Source organism: Vanacampus margaritifer, chromosome 13 (assembly GCF_051991255.1).
Source record: "Vanacampus margaritifer isolate UIUO_Vmar chromosome 13, RoL_Vmar_1.0, whole genome shotgun sequence".
NCBI classification, from domain to species: Eukaryota; Metazoa; Chordata; class Actinopteri; order Syngnathiformes; family Syngnathidae; genus Vanacampus; species Vanacampus margaritifer.
In genome coordinates, this window is record NC_135444.1 from 23,354,286 (window position 1) to 23,371,144 (window position 16,859).

General features: G+C 42.4%; 3 protein-coding genes across 6 annotated transcripts in view; all 3 read right to left on the reverse strand.

The window, feature by feature from the left end:
- Positions 1-325: 325 nt before the first annotated feature.
- On the reverse strand, positions 326-5,574 carry atg4b (autophagy related 4B, cysteine peptidase). The gene is made up of 13 exons (XM_077584405.1): positions 5,505-5,574; positions 4,011-4,112; positions 3,774-3,845; positions 3,595-3,693; positions 3,426-3,527; positions 3,277-3,349; positions 3,080-3,159; positions 2,805-3,001; positions 2,093-2,171; positions 1,880-2,025; positions 1,742-1,798; positions 1,191-1,284; positions 326-1,084 (listed from the first exon to the last, which is right to left on the reverse strand). The coding sequence occupies exons 1-13, from the start codon at positions 5,512-5,514 to the stop codon at positions 1,011-1,013; spliced, it is 1,185 nt and encodes a 394-aa protein (XP_077440531.1). The 5' UTR covers positions 5,515-5,574; the 3' UTR covers positions 326-1,010.
- Positions 5,575-6,096: 522 nt separating this feature from the next.
- On the reverse strand, positions 6,097-9,988 carry boka (BCL2 family apoptosis regulator BOK a). The gene is made up of 4 exons (XM_077584245.1): positions 9,501-9,988; positions 8,863-8,991; positions 6,904-7,067; positions 6,097-6,767 (listed from the first exon to the last, which is right to left on the reverse strand). The coding sequence occupies exons 1-4, from the start codon at positions 9,709-9,711 to the stop codon at positions 6,642-6,644; spliced, it is 630 nt and encodes a 209-aa protein (XP_077440371.1). The 5' UTR covers positions 9,712-9,988; the 3' UTR covers positions 6,097-6,641.
- A 904-nt stretch (positions 9,989-10,892) lies between these two features.
- The window catches only part of farp2 (FERM, RhoGEF and pleckstrin domain protein 2), a 32,181-nt gene continuing 26,214 nt past the window's right edge, over positions 10,893-16,859 (reverse strand). For 2 of the 4 annotated variants that reach the window (XM_077584002.1, XM_077584001.1), the window contains 6 exons: positions 16,628-16,710; positions 16,426-16,544; positions 15,554-15,717; positions 12,861-12,968; positions 12,314-12,465; positions 10,893-11,501 (listed from right to left, as the gene is read on the reverse strand). In XM_077584002.1, the coding sequence (XP_077440128.1) occupies positions 11,381-11,501; positions 12,314-12,465; positions 12,861-12,968; positions 15,554-15,717; positions 16,426-16,544; positions 16,628-16,710 (747 nt within the window). In that variant the 3' untranslated portion in view covers positions 10,893-11,380. Of the gene's footprint in view, positions 11,502-12,313; positions 12,466-12,860; positions 12,969-13,994; positions 14,129-15,553; positions 15,718-16,425; positions 16,545-16,627; positions 16,711-16,859 lie in introns of those variants that run through there. The other 2 variants (XM_077584004.1, XR_013296411.1) reach the window with 2 other exon arrangements.

A 16,859-nucleotide genomic window follows, 5' to 3' on the forward strand; every position in this document is an offset into this window, starting at 1 on the left:
CTGGCGCCACCTAGCGGTGGAGCTAGGCAACGCATGCCAAGTCAAGACACTTGCGTTATGAGGACGAAATAATAAAAAAACTGATGACATTTTTCCTGTCATATAAACAACTTTACTATTAAAATTACAACTTTTTTCGTCCTCATAAAATTACATTGTTCTTGTTGAATTTTATCAACATTTTCTCATAAAATGTCAACTGTTTTCCCCCCTCACAATTTTATTTTTATAATGATCCAACCATTTTTTATAGCATTTTTCCTCATAGCATAACATCCTTGTCCATGAACTTTTGATTCTGACACACTCAAAAGTGACTTGAGACTGTGTGAAATCTTATCAGTTTATTTGTCACGTCCGTCTCATCTGCATGTGTGCGCGTGTACATACACCACTCCCAAAAAGTCCGTTCGTTTGGGTCAAATTTCCGGATGAACCTAAAACCACGTGTGAAATAAAAAATAAAAATCTAAAGGTGTCCACTTCTATGCCTTTCTGTGACTCCTCCAGTCTCTGTAGCCTCGTGCAATGTAGCTAGTTGAGAACTTTGGGAATTTATTGGTCCATTTATGCGCATTCAAAAGTTTTGAGACGCTAGGCTGTGTAGCCTAGCTTAGCTCGCTTGGATTTTTGAGAGTAGTGTATGCTGATGAGTAAATAAATAATCTGGTGGAAGGATACTTTTTGCATTGAGTGGTCACGTAGCGTAGCTGAAGCGCGTTAGGGGATGGACTCAGGCTGGGGGGGGGGGCGCTCTGGGGGGTTTAGGGGGGTGTGGTCAAGGCACCGTTCTTTTCTCCTTATCGACGTTAGTTAGTGATGCAGTTAAGACTCCCACGGAAAAACGTTTGGAGGCGAGGACGCGCACGCGAGTCCCATCCTGCCTTTCGGGGCGTTCCCGAGCCGGATCGCGGCTTTTCCCCTTTCGGAGCGCGGGAAAAGACGAGAGAATCTTCTTTTTTTCTTTGTTTGTTTAGGCGTCAAACCGTGTGGGACCGTTGGCGTGTTCCTCACAAGGAAAGGATCTCAAACTCTTCGTCCTCGGAGTCAAAGAAGCGCTCCAGACGGTCCGAGTCGGAGAAGTCTGCAGCAAGAGTGAAAGTGTGATGCCAATGAAGTTGTACGAGTCAGAATGTTGGAATTTGAAGAACATGAAGTCGTCATTTGAAAGTCAAACAAAGACGTTTTACCGGGAGTCAGGTTGAGCGCGTCCACGCTGACCATGTGTGACGGCTGACTGTCCACCAGCTCAAACATTGGTAAGCCTCCTCTGTTGCATGACAGCTACACGCACACACACACACACACACACACACACACACACACACACACACACACACACACACACACACACACACACACACACACACACACACACACACACACACACACACACACACACACACACACACACACACACACACACACACACACACACACACACACACACACACACACACACACAATGAGATGGTAGAGGGCAATGAGTTATGAACTCTGACCTTCTTGAATGTGTCCCAATACTTTTGGCCAATCTTTTCTAATTCGTCCGGGTGTTCCAATACTTTTGTCCACATCCAGCAGACGTCCCGGTAATACCCAACATTTGTCCAAATCATTGCACTTCCTGTTTTGTCCCCATAGTTCTACCCACGTCTTCAACTTCCTGTAAATACTTTTATTTTATTTTGAACCTAAAAAAAAAAATGACGTAAGAAAAGAAAAGAGACAAAAAACGTACCCTCCTTATGCGCATGCACCAGTCGTCAAAGTCGTCCTCCGTTCTGCAGAAGAAACCCTGGAGGACACAAGGACACGGCTTCCGTCAGCAAGGCGATGGGTCACAAAATGGCCGCCGGCGGTGGCGACGATCCCTTACGGCGGCGATGGACGGGTCCAGTTCGCAGATGTGCATGCGGCAGGGCGGGTGCTGGCAGTGGTACGTGTCGTCGGGCACGTGGCCGTCGTCGCAGGGTTCCACGGCCGGCTGCGTGGTGTGAGGGTCCAAGTAGATCAGCTCCTCGCCTGGAGGGCGGGAAAGCGCCAGAGATGAACAAAATGGCGGCCGAGAGGTCAAATGGGGGCGACGTACCGACGTAACCGATGAAGTAGTGAGCGCTGTTTGGTTTCCCGCCGATGACGCCCAGCGACTGAGGCAGCATGAAGCATTGCTGCGGGAGCACAAGCACAGGTTCTCATTTTGTTTGGACAAAAATGTTGGGACACCGACAGGAAGATGACAAAAATGCAGATGAACGTTTTGGGAAACCTACCAAGTGGTTTGTTCTGGGACTGTCTCACTACTTTTGCAAACCTGTTGATTTCCTAATACTTTTCCTAACATTTTTTTTAAAGCTTCAACTTCTTGCTCGTGTCGCAAACTTTTTCGAACAAACTTGACAACTTCCTGTGGGTGTCCCAATATTTGACCCCATTTTTTTTAAGCTTCAACTTCCTGTGTCCTCATACTTTTGCCCATGTTTCCAACTTCCTGCAGGTGGCTTAATACTCTGGCCCACATTTTAAACTTCCTGTTGACATACAAATAATTTTGCGCACGATTTCAACATCCTGTGCGTTTTTCGAAACACCTGCACACTCACCTTTTAAACTTCCCGTACTTGTCCCAATACTTTTGCCCAATCTCCAGATTTTTTTACCTTTTCAACTTCCTGTGGTCGTCACACCAATTTTCATCCAAATTCAACATTTGTATAACTTCCTACAGGTGTCCCAATACTTTTGCTGGCATCTTTTCAACTTCCTGTATGCAGCCTGTCAACGCCTCGGCTGACGAGCGTCACCTTGAGTGTTTGTATGTAGGCGTCGTTGATGTCGCTGAGTCCGAGCCTGAGCGGTATGAGAAGGACGAGCGGCCTCCAAAGTTCCACGCCCTCGCCGGGGAGCGCGCACGCGCCCTCCAAACAGCCGTTCAGTTCGCTTGCCGCCGCCGCCGCCGCCGAATCGCCGCAAGCGTCCAGCCAAGGCATGCAAAGACGCTCTGCGTGCCACGAACGCCACGTTTGCTCGTCATCACTTGTGGCGTCATCGCGCGGGCGAGCGAGCGACGCAAACTCACTGATTTCCTCGATGACCACCGTGTTGTCCATGGCCACGTGCACCACCAGCCGACTCCACGTGTCGAAAACCGCCAGCTTCCTGGGCAAAGGCAAGCACAGGTAAAGTTCACAGAGGAATGCCAGAGCGCAGATTCGAACCGTGAACCTCAGAAAAGCGAGGCCGATGTGCTAACCACTAACGCGCCGTGATACTCACTTGAGAACCTGCGCGACTGTGTTTGGTCCGTACCACTGTCCTATGGGCTTGCCCTCGCCGACTCCCATCTGGGCTGCGGGATCCATTCCACAAAGCCAAAGAATAAGCCGAGTGCCTGACACGGGTGCGAGGAAGGTAAGGCCACTCACCGATCTGATGTATGGAATAGTAACTGTCCTTTTTGTCGATGAAGGCGTTGAGGATGCTGACGTATTCTTCTCTCTGCTCGTGTCCCGACGACCATCGCCAGTCTGCCGCGGAGGAAAGCATTACAAGCGCCGGGACGCGTCTCATGGCTGCTTAGCGGCCGTTCGCTACCTCTGCCCAAGTGCCGGCACATCAGCGCCTCGCCCAGGATCATCTGCCCGCACCGCAGCATGCAGCCCCAACCCGTGTCCGACGTGGGCCCCGTGCCACCTGAAAATGTGCGGGAAACTTTTTGTTTGGCTTCCAAAAATAAAAACATCAAAGGTTCCGCCGGCGCCCACGGCACTCACCTATGGGGGGGAAGTTTTTTCTGTACGTGAACCAAAGTCGCGAGGTGACGTCTGATAGGATGTCATCTTTCTCTGTCGGGAAACACATTGACAGACCAGACAATTGTGGCAATCGCGTGACCAAGCATGCCTTGTCTTGCGCTTTCCATTTTTGTATGGATTCTTTCTCATCATCGTGTTCATTCCTTGTGCTTTGTGACCTGCGGTGTAAAACCAAAGACTATAAAGAACGCTTACCTGTGAGCGCGTTGTATTCTCTGCCTAAAATCCAAACGGGGTCCGAGGTCTCGGGGAAATCCTCAAACTCACCAAAGCGAAGCGTGTCATATGTCAACGTCGCTGTCGAGTACAGAACGCATCGAGACGTGCCCGTGAGCATAAATTAAAAGTATGGTACGTCACGTTAGCAGTCTGCTTCCTGCTTGGCTTTGTTGGCATAAAATCGTTTTATATTTCTACAGATGAATTTATCGCTTGTTTGTTGAAAAAAAAATACATGGCCATGTTTGTTAAACAGCACATGGGGAGATGACCTTGAAAACATAATCTCATATTAAATCACAATTGCAATATTGAGGGGGGGGGGGGGGCGTAAATATTAGCTTATTTTTCAAAATGGTTTAGCCCTAAAATGAACCTACAGGAGTCACTTTCTGTAAAAGCAGGCTTGAAAGGGATTGATGTTCAATAATTACGATGATCTGAAATTCTGTACTGCCTGTGTTCAATCTTAATCTTTAGTGAAATTTACTGTCAAACTAAATAGCATGCCACCATCTGGTGATCAACAGTGGAATTGCACCAAAATAAAAAGGGGGCGCAAAATACTATAATAGAACTGCACAATTTGTTTTATTTTATTTTTTGCAAAATAGCAGGACCGCAAACCCGTTTATTTGTACTTCCTGGTTCGTAGGACAAGACTGTACCATTTTTTTCTTCTAGGACAGGGAGGACTGTTCCATTGTGGCTAAATTAGGTGTCTAAAACAACAGTGACTAAATCAGAGTAACAAATACAATTGATGTAACATATCGCGGGGACAATTCAAAATCAATTACAGCAACAAAAAAAGTGATATAATGTATGTAATATACATTATTTGTGATGGGCGCTATGCTAGCTAAGCAGCTACTGTTTTAGGATGACGTCAGACAAGACCGAACCATTTGCATTTAAGACACCCCCTAACCTCAGACACTTTTCAAACAATCCTATTTTGAGCTTTTCTCCCATATACTTCACATCTAACAGCTTGTTATACACAGTAAACTGTCATTTGTCAAGTCATTGCCAAAAGGGACGCAATTTAGTACCTAGCTTTATAAAATGTGAGAGTTGTCAATCATCTTTTGGTAATGATGACTGAGCAAACACTCCAATATAAACATTACCAATCCAAGAACGAGCGCCTTATCAAATCAAGTATAGAAAGTACACATGGCTTCGATAAACAATGTAAATATTTTAAAGAAAAAGAAAAAAAAAACACAAAAAAACAAAATCAAAACAAACCAGCAGGCTAGCGTAATTTAGCTAAAAATTTAGCTTCGGTCATCACTCTAGCAAGGCTAACGCCAACGAAGCTCCAAAGGAATGTCGCTTTGGCGCTGGGTTGGTAACTCGAGCCGACTGGCGCCCGGGGTGAACTTTTGTTGTTTATATGTTGTTGTGTTGTTTTGACAACATTTCATGTTATGATGTTATTTTTGCTCAAAAATCTCGCCTTACCTGCGTCCATCCCGACGAGCTATGCTGGACTTGTTTGTTGTTCTCGAGACAGTCTGGCCCCAGCTCGACCAATCGCGAAAGAGTAATAGTGCGGAAGTTGGGAGAAAGGCGGGATTACCGCGAGTGTAGCCAATAGGATTTGATATATGGCCTGTATTGACCAATTAAAAACTGGTGACGTTGAGGGGTCCCGAGAATGTCGTAATGCCGCAAGATAGAGCTGTCGCTCCACCTGCACGTACGCAAGAGACGTACGGGAATCATAACGTGACTTCCCAAATTTACTTTCAAAATCTATTATTATTTTTACTGTCAACCACGTTGTTTTTATATACGTGATAGTATTTATTACCCTTCCTGTAGATAGGGATACCGTGAACCTTGTTTTTTTTTGTTTAGTTTTTTTAACCCCGCCATATTGGTCCAGGCAGAACAGCGAGCGCCGCCATATTGGTCCAGGCAATGGAAACGTATAAATCATAAATCACTTTTACGATCAACTTTTTTTCTTTTTCTTTTTTACCCAAATCCTTTCAAAACAGCACTATAATGACCCATTCCACAAAATAAAACCATACGACTAAAACATATGTCAGGAGGAATGAAATAATAGTTTATTCACTCATTTGACAGTATAAACATTTCTGATTCGCCATTCTGAATGTATGAAATAAAACACAATAAAGTGAAAAGTGCTCATCTATGAAACAAACTGACAACTATAGCACAGGAAAGGATTACTACATCCGTTTGTGTTACCAAACAATTAAAACATGAACAAAATAGGCAGTTTTGTGGAATGCTAAAAAAAGAAAAGAAAAAAAAGCACAATTTCGAACAGAATATGTGCTGTAATATTAATTAAACAATAAATAAGGTGCAGGTAGTGTGTGACTCAGTGCAAATGAGTGTAAACACAACCAAAGGCAGTATATTCACACTGTGCCATATGTTGCATTATTTGTAGTGGTTGTGTTTATTTCAAAGTGGTGGTCATTATTAATAAATGGCATAGGTATGAATAACATGACATGTACAATGTGCATGCATGGAATTTTGTTGACTATTGATAATTGTGAGTGTGTGTGTTTTCTGTGTTGGTGGGGGGGGGGGGGGGGCATCATGAGCCGAGGTCCATCACTTGTCCCTGAGCAGGTAGAGCACCACAGCCTTGACGTAGTGTCCAAAGGTGCACAGAGACAACACCAACCAGTGCGAACGCAAACCAACCTCTGTGTTCACCACACATTTAGTCAGATCCACCTAAAGAAGAACAAGTGACACGTGATATTACATGCATTAACACATTTTAAGCCCAACTTTTAAGCCCTAACTCAGGCTTGAAACCCTACTTTGAGTGAAACCAAACAGTCAAAATCAACTTTGTGTGCGTACTTACCCAACCTCCTCTGCGTTTCAACCATGCGGACAAACTTTTGCGGACAAACTCCCCCATGCAGTCCACAATGGTATGGACCATGGCGGGGTGGCCGTGGCGAACACAGTCCACAGCAAGAGAGCCAGCCACCGCATATAAAGACACAACCTTACCCCACGTCACACCTGGACAAACGCATACACATAAACACAGACATCTTAAGTCATTTCTTTTGCCACTCTAGAAGCCTTCCTCCTGCCTCAGAGTCCCAAAAATGAACATTCCGGTCGTCTTGCATCATCCTCAGTGAACCAGGAAGTAACCTGCTAACTTAGCATCGCGCACAAATAGCAAACAAACAAATATGGCACAAAATGCATTGATTTCATCACTTTTGTTTTCAAAAATCTTATTTTCTTTCTTGATTTCAGTCCCCAAACATTCTCACAAAGAAAAAAGTGAACCGACAAGTTGCCTCATAACAGAGCATAGCATACAAATCAAGTGATTCGCCATTAATACACTTTAGCTTAGGGAATTACATTTTCTCTTTTGGTTTTTAACTTAGCAAAACATTAATATACAAATAATAAAACAATAAACAAATAATATGGTGTGCCATTAATCATTTTTGTTTGAATAATTTACTTCAGCAACAAGAGAACCATCACCTCTGCCCAAGAATTAAAACGAAAAAAAAGCTTCTGTCCTGTTGTCTTATGTCATCCAAATTCGACCAGGAAGTAGCCTGCTAACTCGACATAGCATACGAGTGGGTGGACAAACACAATATGCTTAGAATTTTTCTTTTGTTTTTGTCATTTGAGTCTGAACGGAATCGCTCAGCCTGTCCCTGAATCAAAAGATGGTCCAGTCCTGTCTTCTTACATCATCCTCAGTAAACCAACTAGCTAAAAACAAAACAAAGCAAAAAAAAACTTATGTTTGAGAAAACGTATTTTCTCTTTGGTTTTAGAAGTAATACTAGATCTTACATCATCTACAGAAAGCCTAAATCAGAAAGTAGCCTGCTAAATAGCATACGTGTGGGAAAACAAAGATTTTTTTTTTCTTTTTTCAGTTTTTGCCATTTGAGTCACAACACGACACTAAGGCAGTATGAAAAAAATGGGGCAGTCCCTTCAACCACCAGGAACCAGGAAGTAGCTTCCCCCAACATCAAGAGGATTCTTTTATTTTTGTTCACAGCTGAACCTTGGCAGAGGTCCTGTGCTCATCTGACGTCACAGTTGGCAGCAGAGGAGGTTTTTTTTTAAGGGCGGAAAAAATGCTTCTGTCTGCATTTTTTTGGGCTGGATGAGCAGTGTTACAATGTCCCGTTGAGAAGGGGAATCGGAGTGTGTATCTCATTTTACAGGAACCTCTTGCTGACCATATTTGCACTGTTTAGACGTCCCGACGTTGGCTTCCCGTCCATCTCCACTTCCCATAAACACACTTGACTCTGTGTTTGTCTTCCATAAGTACAAAGTGCACGAGGACTCCATTTTGCTGACGTTTTACAACTGCGCTGCCGTGTAACTTTTTCAAGACAGAGAGAGAGAGAGAGAGTCAAAAGTTTTCCCTTTGGGGTCGACTCAAGATTGGTACTGGTTTTGATATCGGTGACAACTGCCTCTATTTCACATGGCATAGTATCAGTAGGAAATCTGTGGTAATTCAGCAAATAAATAAATAAATAAATAAATAGACAATTGAAAAAATGGCATGAATTAAGGAGAATTTGGCTCGTTAGCGTTCTCTGAGGAAATGTCCGTTGACCAAATATGGAGCAAACCGCATTCCACCTTCTCGCTTCATTTAATTCCCCTTCACTAATCTGATGACAAGTTCCTCTTCACGTCAACTCCACTTCCCTAAAACCATCTTCTAGTCATGAGAAAGAAACGATAAGCCACAGGAAAGCTGCAGCGCAGTTTCACAAAGCACTCACCAAAGACTCCTCAACTGCGGGCTCACCTGTGGAGAAGATGTCGGCCGCCACGGCCAGGAAGGCGTCTGTCACCGCACTCTCCGAGGCCACCGCGATGTTGAGCTGCCGAGCCACGTTGCGATAAACGCTGGGACGCAGATACTCCAGTTCGTCGCCTTCAACGCAAGACCATGCGACAGTCACTTCAACCCAATTACCATTTTTCCTTCAACATGAAAGGAATTGTGAGCATCTGTCCACATAAGACGATTCCATGTGATTCTCGATGGGGTTTGGTTCATATACGATTTTTTTTTTTTTTTTTTTAACAGTACAACCAGGTTTAATACTTCTCGACAGGAAGTCAAGCCTCAAACTTGGCAATGGGATGTAAAGTGAGACCATCCTAGCATCTAACATCAGAAGCAGTATATGCACTATTGTATTGTAATTTCAAGTTTGTGGACTGTTATACTTTTTTTTTTTGCATTTACTGTGTGCAAAATGTAAAAAGCATCACGGTAAGTATTGAGTAGTAAAAATTCAAAACAAAAACAAACAAAACTAAAACGAAGCCTTTTTAACCCGCTCTGAAAACTAATAAAAAATAAACTATCATGAAAATTCCAAAAGTACAATTATAACCCTGGCCAGGTTATTAGAAGCGATGGTCCTCAGTGCTCACCTAACCACAAGAGCACCGCCGACACGTCACCGCTCGCCCCCCAAGAAGAGGCGAGCTGCTCCGGCTTGGACCAGCCGATGCCAGCGCGGCTCAGTCTGGATTGGATGTAGTCCCGGCACAGCGCCTTGGCCTGCGACACCAGCTCCTTATCGGTGGGCGAGCGGTCGAACACCTCCGCGGCGAACACGGACGAGCGGCGTAACATCTCCATGTCCTCTTCCTAATCCTCCGCTGATCTCCCGGTGCGCGCCGCTCGGCGAGCCGCCTCCGCGAGCCTGCCAGGCGGCCACGAAGACGCGCACACGTCGCTCTCCGTCCACTCGCTCCCGGAGGATGGCGACGACCACTTTGTGGATTACAACATGTCAGGCAAATTTGGCATTCTGCTTTTCGGCACGTCACAGAAAAAGTGGAGTTGTGTCGAGGAAAAACTGTGGAAAACCAAAGTTAGTAAATATTCCTTCTAAGGACGCATTTTATTCTAGACCGTAAACACGCCCCTAAATGCACGAGCATGCGCACAGGAGATGGCCCAAGAAGCGTTTAATTTTCTTAGAATTAAAAAGAAAAAAAACTCAGAACAGTTTGTTTTATTTAAAAAAACAACAACTTTTTTTCTAATCTTTAAAAAATATATATAAATGCATCCATTTTGGTATAAAAACATGTTTGAATAGTTTTATTTTATTCCGTAAACATTAAAAATGATGTTTTTTGAAAATCCTTTAAACTAATTCGTTTTATTCTTGTTTTGTTTTTAATATTGTGGGGTATTTAATTCCACGCCAATTGAAAACTTTAGTGTATATTTGTTATAGATGTTTGATATACAGTACCACTTTTTTTTCAGACTGATATCAGTGCGTGTACTGAACTCTTTAGTAGTCACTGATAACACGAGTACTTTTGTCACATATTTTCCCCTAAAAAACAATGGCAGACCATTTTAAAGAAAGACAAATATATCCCAATATAGCATGATTTATCCTTATATTTTTGTTGTCCTCTAAATTCTAGTTCCTAATCATAAAACGAAGACAAGACTGCCGCTATTACTGGTATCAACTACCGGCGCAATACAGATACCTAGCATCGGTACTCGCCCATATTTGTCAGTTTGCATTCCATTCGACGAATCTTAACATCCACGGCAATTTATGCTTTCGACTGTTTTCTAAAGATCCCAAATCAATACTGTCAGTTGTAAACAATGGAAATAAAGGGTATCATGATTTCAATCATAGCAAAATTCTGCTGCGTGATTTAAAAAAAAAAAAAGTGAGATCAATGTTTTTAATGTTTAAATTCTGTGAAATAAAACATTTTCAAATAAGAATGAGCACTTTTTCCCCCCATTGGTGCGTGCGAAAGGAGATGCAGAGGCCCAGCATGTAGACTGAAATGATCTTTTTATTTGACGGCGTTTTAAAAACAATCAATGGGAAGACTAAATGAACAGGCTCCCGTCACACACACACACACACACGCACACACGCACGCACACTAGACAATAAATAGACGACTAGACCGTAGCGTCTTCTAACGTGATCAGAAGCTCTTGTTACCAAACAATACGGCATGAATTGTTTAAGAGCATCCATCTTAGTAGGGACCAGCCTTGGTTAATGACAAATACTGATTCAACGCCAGCACGAACAGCAGCACCGACGCACTCAAGTCTTTCCCGTGCACTTTCAGGAACCTTCTTCCTCATCGTCCTCATCGTCGTCGTCGTCTTCACATCTCAGCTCCTTCAACGTTAGACCTGCTACACCCTTTTTGCTATAAGTTGGTCGTGTAAAACTTGAAAGAGCCTCCGCGCAGAAATCAATGTTACGGTGGTTAATGGAAGGAGGCATGACGACTTGGACTCCTCCGCGTCAGCTTCCGTTCATCTCTGTGGAGAGGCGGCCGCCTTCTTCTCCGCCGCCTCCTTTGCCGGGGACCAGCAGGCTCAGACGGCCTGTAACGCTGGCAGCGCTCTTGATCACCTCCATCCACCTGAGAGTGCAACACGGCGCTGTTAGATAGCAGGTGCTTTTATTCAATTAAAAAGAAGAAAAAAAAGAAAAAAGTGGGGGTATGCAAAATGGGCAACATTTTTGATTGTTACTATACATGACACCATCTCAAAAAATACGATTTGAATGAGACTTTTATGATGTAGAAAATACAAATAAAATTAATAAAAATAATAAAATACAAATAAACATACAAAACTGATTAAAAATATACTAAATAGAAAAAAATATATATATTTTAAAGTAAAATATACTATAATATACTAAACTAGTCATTAAAAAGTCTACATTTTTTAATGAGACTTATTTATGAAAGAACAAAATAAAACAGATGAAAAAGTAAAGAAATAGAAATACTGTAAAACAAAAATGATTAGAAAATGTTAAGATTCATATTTTTAAAAGTTAAGGAATCCCTCCCTCAAATTTATTGTATAAAAAGAAAATACAAAAATAACATGAAAACTCCGGGATGAAAATACTCATGACTTTACAATCTTGAATAAAAAAACAATAATTAGTCACGCTAGCTTTTCAAACATATTTCTTTTAACCTCATAAGGCCCAAGCTGTTTTTTCATGCAAAGTCACAAAGCCTTAGGAGGTTAAGTATGTACAAAAAAAAGTGGCAGACTTTTTGTGAAATATTGGGGGAGAAAAATACAAAATCCTAGAAAAAAGTAATATATAATATAGAAAAAAAAAAACGTATAAAAAACGAGTGAATATACAAGACAATCCAAGTAAAGCGTGCACGTGGAGCTGACAAAGCGTCGGAAACGAGATGCTGACCTCTCAAAGGTGTACTCGCTTTCGGCCCGGAAGAAGTAGACGTGCGACTTGAACTGCAGCTTGAAGACGTAATCCTTGTGGATGCCGTCCGCCTCCTCGGGCGTGCTCACCGTGTAGCCCAGCAGCGGCAGGCTGGCTAGTGGAAAGTCATCCTGAGCACAAACAAATATTAATAAACTCAAGTAAAGAGGAATCTAAAAAAAATTATAGAAAATGCAAAAATATTGAATGCATTTCCTTTTTTGATGGATTCCAAAATACAAAAATAATACAATGACACAAAAATAATAGGAAATGCAAATTAACATACAAAATACACCAATGAAAAAAAAAAAAAATAATATATTTATAAATATTAAATGAAGATTTGTAAAAAATTAGAAAAATCTTTAAAAAAAATTTTTTAACCACAAGCACATTCAATATTACTTATGGTGAATTCTATTTCTATCATCTACTACAGGAAGTTGCAACTATTCAAATCAAAATCAGAACAAAATTGTATTAGTCAGCGTTTAAATGTTCATGTGTGTCTCGGCGTGAGTACCTGGTGCGTTTTGTAGAAGAACAAGCAGAAATTAGTGAACACCACCCAGAGTTTCTGCCAGCCATTGCTGTTCTTGAACTTCCTCAGGAGGTAACCCGACAACTGGTTCTGCGAAACACATCAAAGCGTTTATGTAACATTCTTCAGCCACATCAAGTGCGACATTTTAACTTGAACACTAAATATAATAATGTAAATATAAATAATATAAATACAGGAAAATAAAACAAACTGCCCTTAAGTACTGATTCTATTTTAGTGTATCGCCCATGTAAATTGAATAATGATCTCGTAACTGAAAGTTGTCATATTGGGATGCCGCAATTTACATAACGGCTCAGTGTTGTAATTTAAATTCCCGGAGAGGAAGTTAGCTCACAAGCTAGCTGGTGGCTATAATTACAGCATAGAATAATTAGCCGGCCAATTTAACTCTTTGACTGCCAAAAACGTTAAATAACGGTTAGTAAAATCCTATGGAGGAGTGCCAAAGACGTTAAAAGACGTTTTTTTTTAAAACAGAGGTGAAACTAACCATTTTCTATTGTTGATTACTGAAAAACGGAATAAGGTAGAAACAAACTTTTTTTTTCTGATGAAAGATGAGAGTCCAATCTTTCATTTGGTAGTATGTGCGTTTCCATAGTCCAAACACATATTTTTCTGTGGACCTTGAAAGATCAGTCAAAAATGCTTAAATCGGCTGGCACCCACGGCATCCTTTTTCTGAAAACGTCTGGCAGTCAAAGAGTTAATAAACCAAATTTAGACAATTTTCCCCCAAACATTAACACATTACAAAATAAAGATGGCAATCCCAAAAATATATATAAATGTGTGGGAAAAAAAACAAACTTGTCTCTATTTTATATACCGATGGCAAATGTATTATAAAACAGTCAAATGTGACAAAAAAGGACAAAAACACTTTAGTTTTTTTAATTAGTAAATTTAAAAGGTTAAAAAAAACATCCATATTAGTCGAGCCCTATATTTTTGTGCCTCAAACATAACCATATCGCACACTCCGCGTACCACACTTTAAGAATCGCCAATTTAGGACGCCGTGTTCTCGTGAAGATACTGCTGGACACGCAAGACTATTTAGAACTCCGTCTACTCCCGTGGCACTACCTGGTTCATGCGCAGGTAATCTGTGAGCGAGAGGTTCTGGTTGCGGTACCAGCAAACGTGTGTAATGGTGTTTGGCCTCTGGCCCTGACCCAGAAGGTAGCGAGGAGGCAGTTCAGGCGACGCGGCGGGCGAGACTGAACGCAACGGGAAGCAAAACAGGAAGAAGAAAAGAAGAGGCGGGAGAAGTGTTAGTGTGTTACACCAAAGACAAACACAGTGGTGACGTGTTACACAAGGAGCACAAGGGGAAGAGTTGGCATGTTACAATGGACAGGAAGGGGAAGTTTGGAGGATACGGAAAAAGAAGAATTTCAATGTTAATGCGCATAAAAAGTCGACGTTTCATTGGAGAGCTGGCGCGTTACCCTGTGGAGGAATGTTAGCATGCAACACTGGAAAGGAAGTGGCGAGTTAGTGTGTTACGCTAGTTTGCGTGTTATGCTAGAAAGTTAGCATATTACATGAAACAAAAGTTTGTATGTTTCCTAAGAGAGTTATTAGCATGCTACACAAGAGCGTTAGCGTAATACACTTGATAGTTTGTATGCTTCACAAGAGTTAGCATGCTAAGAGCATTAGCGTAGAATACTTGATAGTTTGTATGCTTCACAAGCGTTAGCATGCTACATAAGAGCATTAGCATAGTACAGTTGATAGTTTGTATGCTTCACAAGTGAGGTAGCATGCTACATAAGAGCGTTAGCGTAATACACTTAATAGTTTTTGCTACACAATAGCGTTTGTGTAGTACACTTGATAGTTTGTATGCTTCACAAGAGTTAGCATGCTAAGAGCATTAGCGTAGAATACTTGATAGTTTGTATGCTTCTCAAGAGAGCTAGCATGCTACACAAGAGCGTTAGCATAGTACACTTGATAGTTTGTATTGCTTCACAAGAGTTAGCATGCTACATAAGAGCATTAGCATAGTACAGTTGATAGTTTGTATGCTTCACAAGTGAGGTAGCATGCTACATAAGAGCGTTAGCGTAATACACTTAATAGTTTTTGCTACACAATAGCGTTTGTGTAGTACACTTTATAGTTTGTATGCTTCCCAAGAGAGTTAGCATGCTACATACTGTAAGAGCGTTAGCGTAATACAGTTGACGGTTTGAGTTTTACATTAGTAGTTAAAATGTTAAACTTAAGAGTTTGTGTTTAAACATATAACAAAAGTGGAAGGCGTTAGTGTGCTACACTAGAGAGGAAGCATTTGTGTGTAAGTCAACACTGAGGAAGAGAAATTAGCATGTTCACAACACTGAGGAAGCAGAAGAGTTATTAGAGAGTTGGCATGTTACATTGTTGAGGCAGCAAAGTGTTCCATTGGAAAGGAAGAGTTAGTTTGCTATGCCGAAAAGAAAGAGTTAGTGTGTCACCATGAAGAGGAGACCAAGTGGAAGAGTTAGTGTGTTATAATTAAAGAAGAGACATGGACGAGTCCTCTTGGCGACATATGAAAAGGACCCGCTGCTCGCGCTCGCGTTTGTGCCATGTGCACGTGTGCGCGCGTGCTTCTGACGAGAGGACGTCCGGCGGCGGGCGGCGGCCGTTACCTCCACAGCCAGGCTGTGGTCTGACATGGACACGCTGGTGTTGCGGTGCCAGCACACGTGCATGGTGGTGTTGGCGCGGTGGTGGGTCTGCTTGTCCAGAGACGTGCGCGACGAGTTCATGTCGTCCTCCGACTCCTGCTCCAGAGAAACCTCGTCCGAAGAGCCTGAGGCCGGGGACGAGGCCGGGTAGGACGCCAAGGAGGGGGTGAAAAGGTGGAGGGTGAGGAAGGACAGGAGGCTAACACACTCACAGGACGGACACTTCATTAGGTACACCTGCACAATGTAATCGATCCTCACAAAGCACTTATTTAAAACATCAGTCGTGGCTTGATATCCTATTTTGAAACCCTAACCTGTCCTAAAACCTTAAATTGAAGTTTTAATCCTAGTTTAAACCTACCAACCCTATCTTGAAATCTTATACAAGGCTATTATACACCCTAATATGAAATCCTAACAATGGCTTGAAACCCTAATTTGAAATCATAACCTTGACTTGAAACCCTAATTATCCCTTGAAACCCTCACCCTGGCTTGAAACCCCAAACAAGGCTGAATTGAAACCCTCATTTCAAACCTTAACCACATCTTGAAGCCATCCTTTCAAAGGAACTAACGATCTTAAAACCTTAATTTAAAACCCTACTCCTGCCTTAAAACCTTAAATGAGGATTCATATCCTAAATGTATTCTCCATGCTTGGATTGAAACCACAATGCCAAATTCAAACCTAACTGTCTTGAAAAGCAAACCCTTTTTGAAACATTAACATGGACTTAAAACCAGAATTTCTTCATTCGATATTTGTTGTCCAACGTTCCTAACAAAGTGCTCCATCTCCAGGTCACATGACTCATTCTCCCTCTTACGATTGGAGTGATCTCCGAGGCCTCCGTCCAGGAAGACGCCGGACTTCTCCTGACACTTCTTGGCCAAGTCGATGGCCATGTTGAGATCCTCGATCCACTTGCTCATCTCCACTTTGGAGCTGCGTGAACACAAACGTGATGGACTCGTGCGCAGACAAACAGGAAGTGATGTTACGGACAGACAGGAAGTGACGTCACCGACCTGGCCGCTACCACGATGGTTCTGTGTGCAGAGTAGATGGTGAAGCAGTGAGGCACCGCCCACTCCTTCTCGCTCTCCTCCACCTGTAGATGCAAACACTGTAAAACATTCAACCACAACTTTGAATTCAAACCTTAAGCCTGACTTGACACCCATGGCGTAAAACAAAAGTTACGACTATAACTAGGGTTCTATGAGTCCCGGACGACCGCCAGATGGCGACGCTTCAAGC

Excerpts from the sequence above, each read along its gene's own strand:
- atg4b (XM_077584405.1), bottom strand. Across the intron at positions 2,026-2,092 it reads CTACTTCATCGGTTACGTCG|GCGAGGAGCTGATCTACTTG; the intron begins GTACGTCGCCCC and ends CCCGCCCTCCAG. Across the intron at positions 1,285-1,741 it reads GGTGCATGCGCATAAGGAGG|CTGTCATGCAACAGAGGAGG; the intron begins GTACGTTTTTTG and ends GTGTGCGTGTAG.
- boka (XM_077584245.1), bottom strand. The coding sequence starts at position 9,711 with ATGGAGATGTTACGCCGCTCGTCCGTGTTCGCCGCGGAGGTGTTCGAC. Across the intron at positions 8,992-9,500 it reads GGCGGTGCTCTTGTGGTTAG|GCGACGAACTGGAGTATCTG; the intron begins GTGAGCACTGAG and ends CTTGCGTTGAAG. Across the intron at positions 7,068-8,862 it reads GGCCGACATCTTCTCCACAG|GTGTGACGTGGGGTAAGGTT; the intron begins GTGAGCCCGCAG and ends GCGTTTGTCCAG.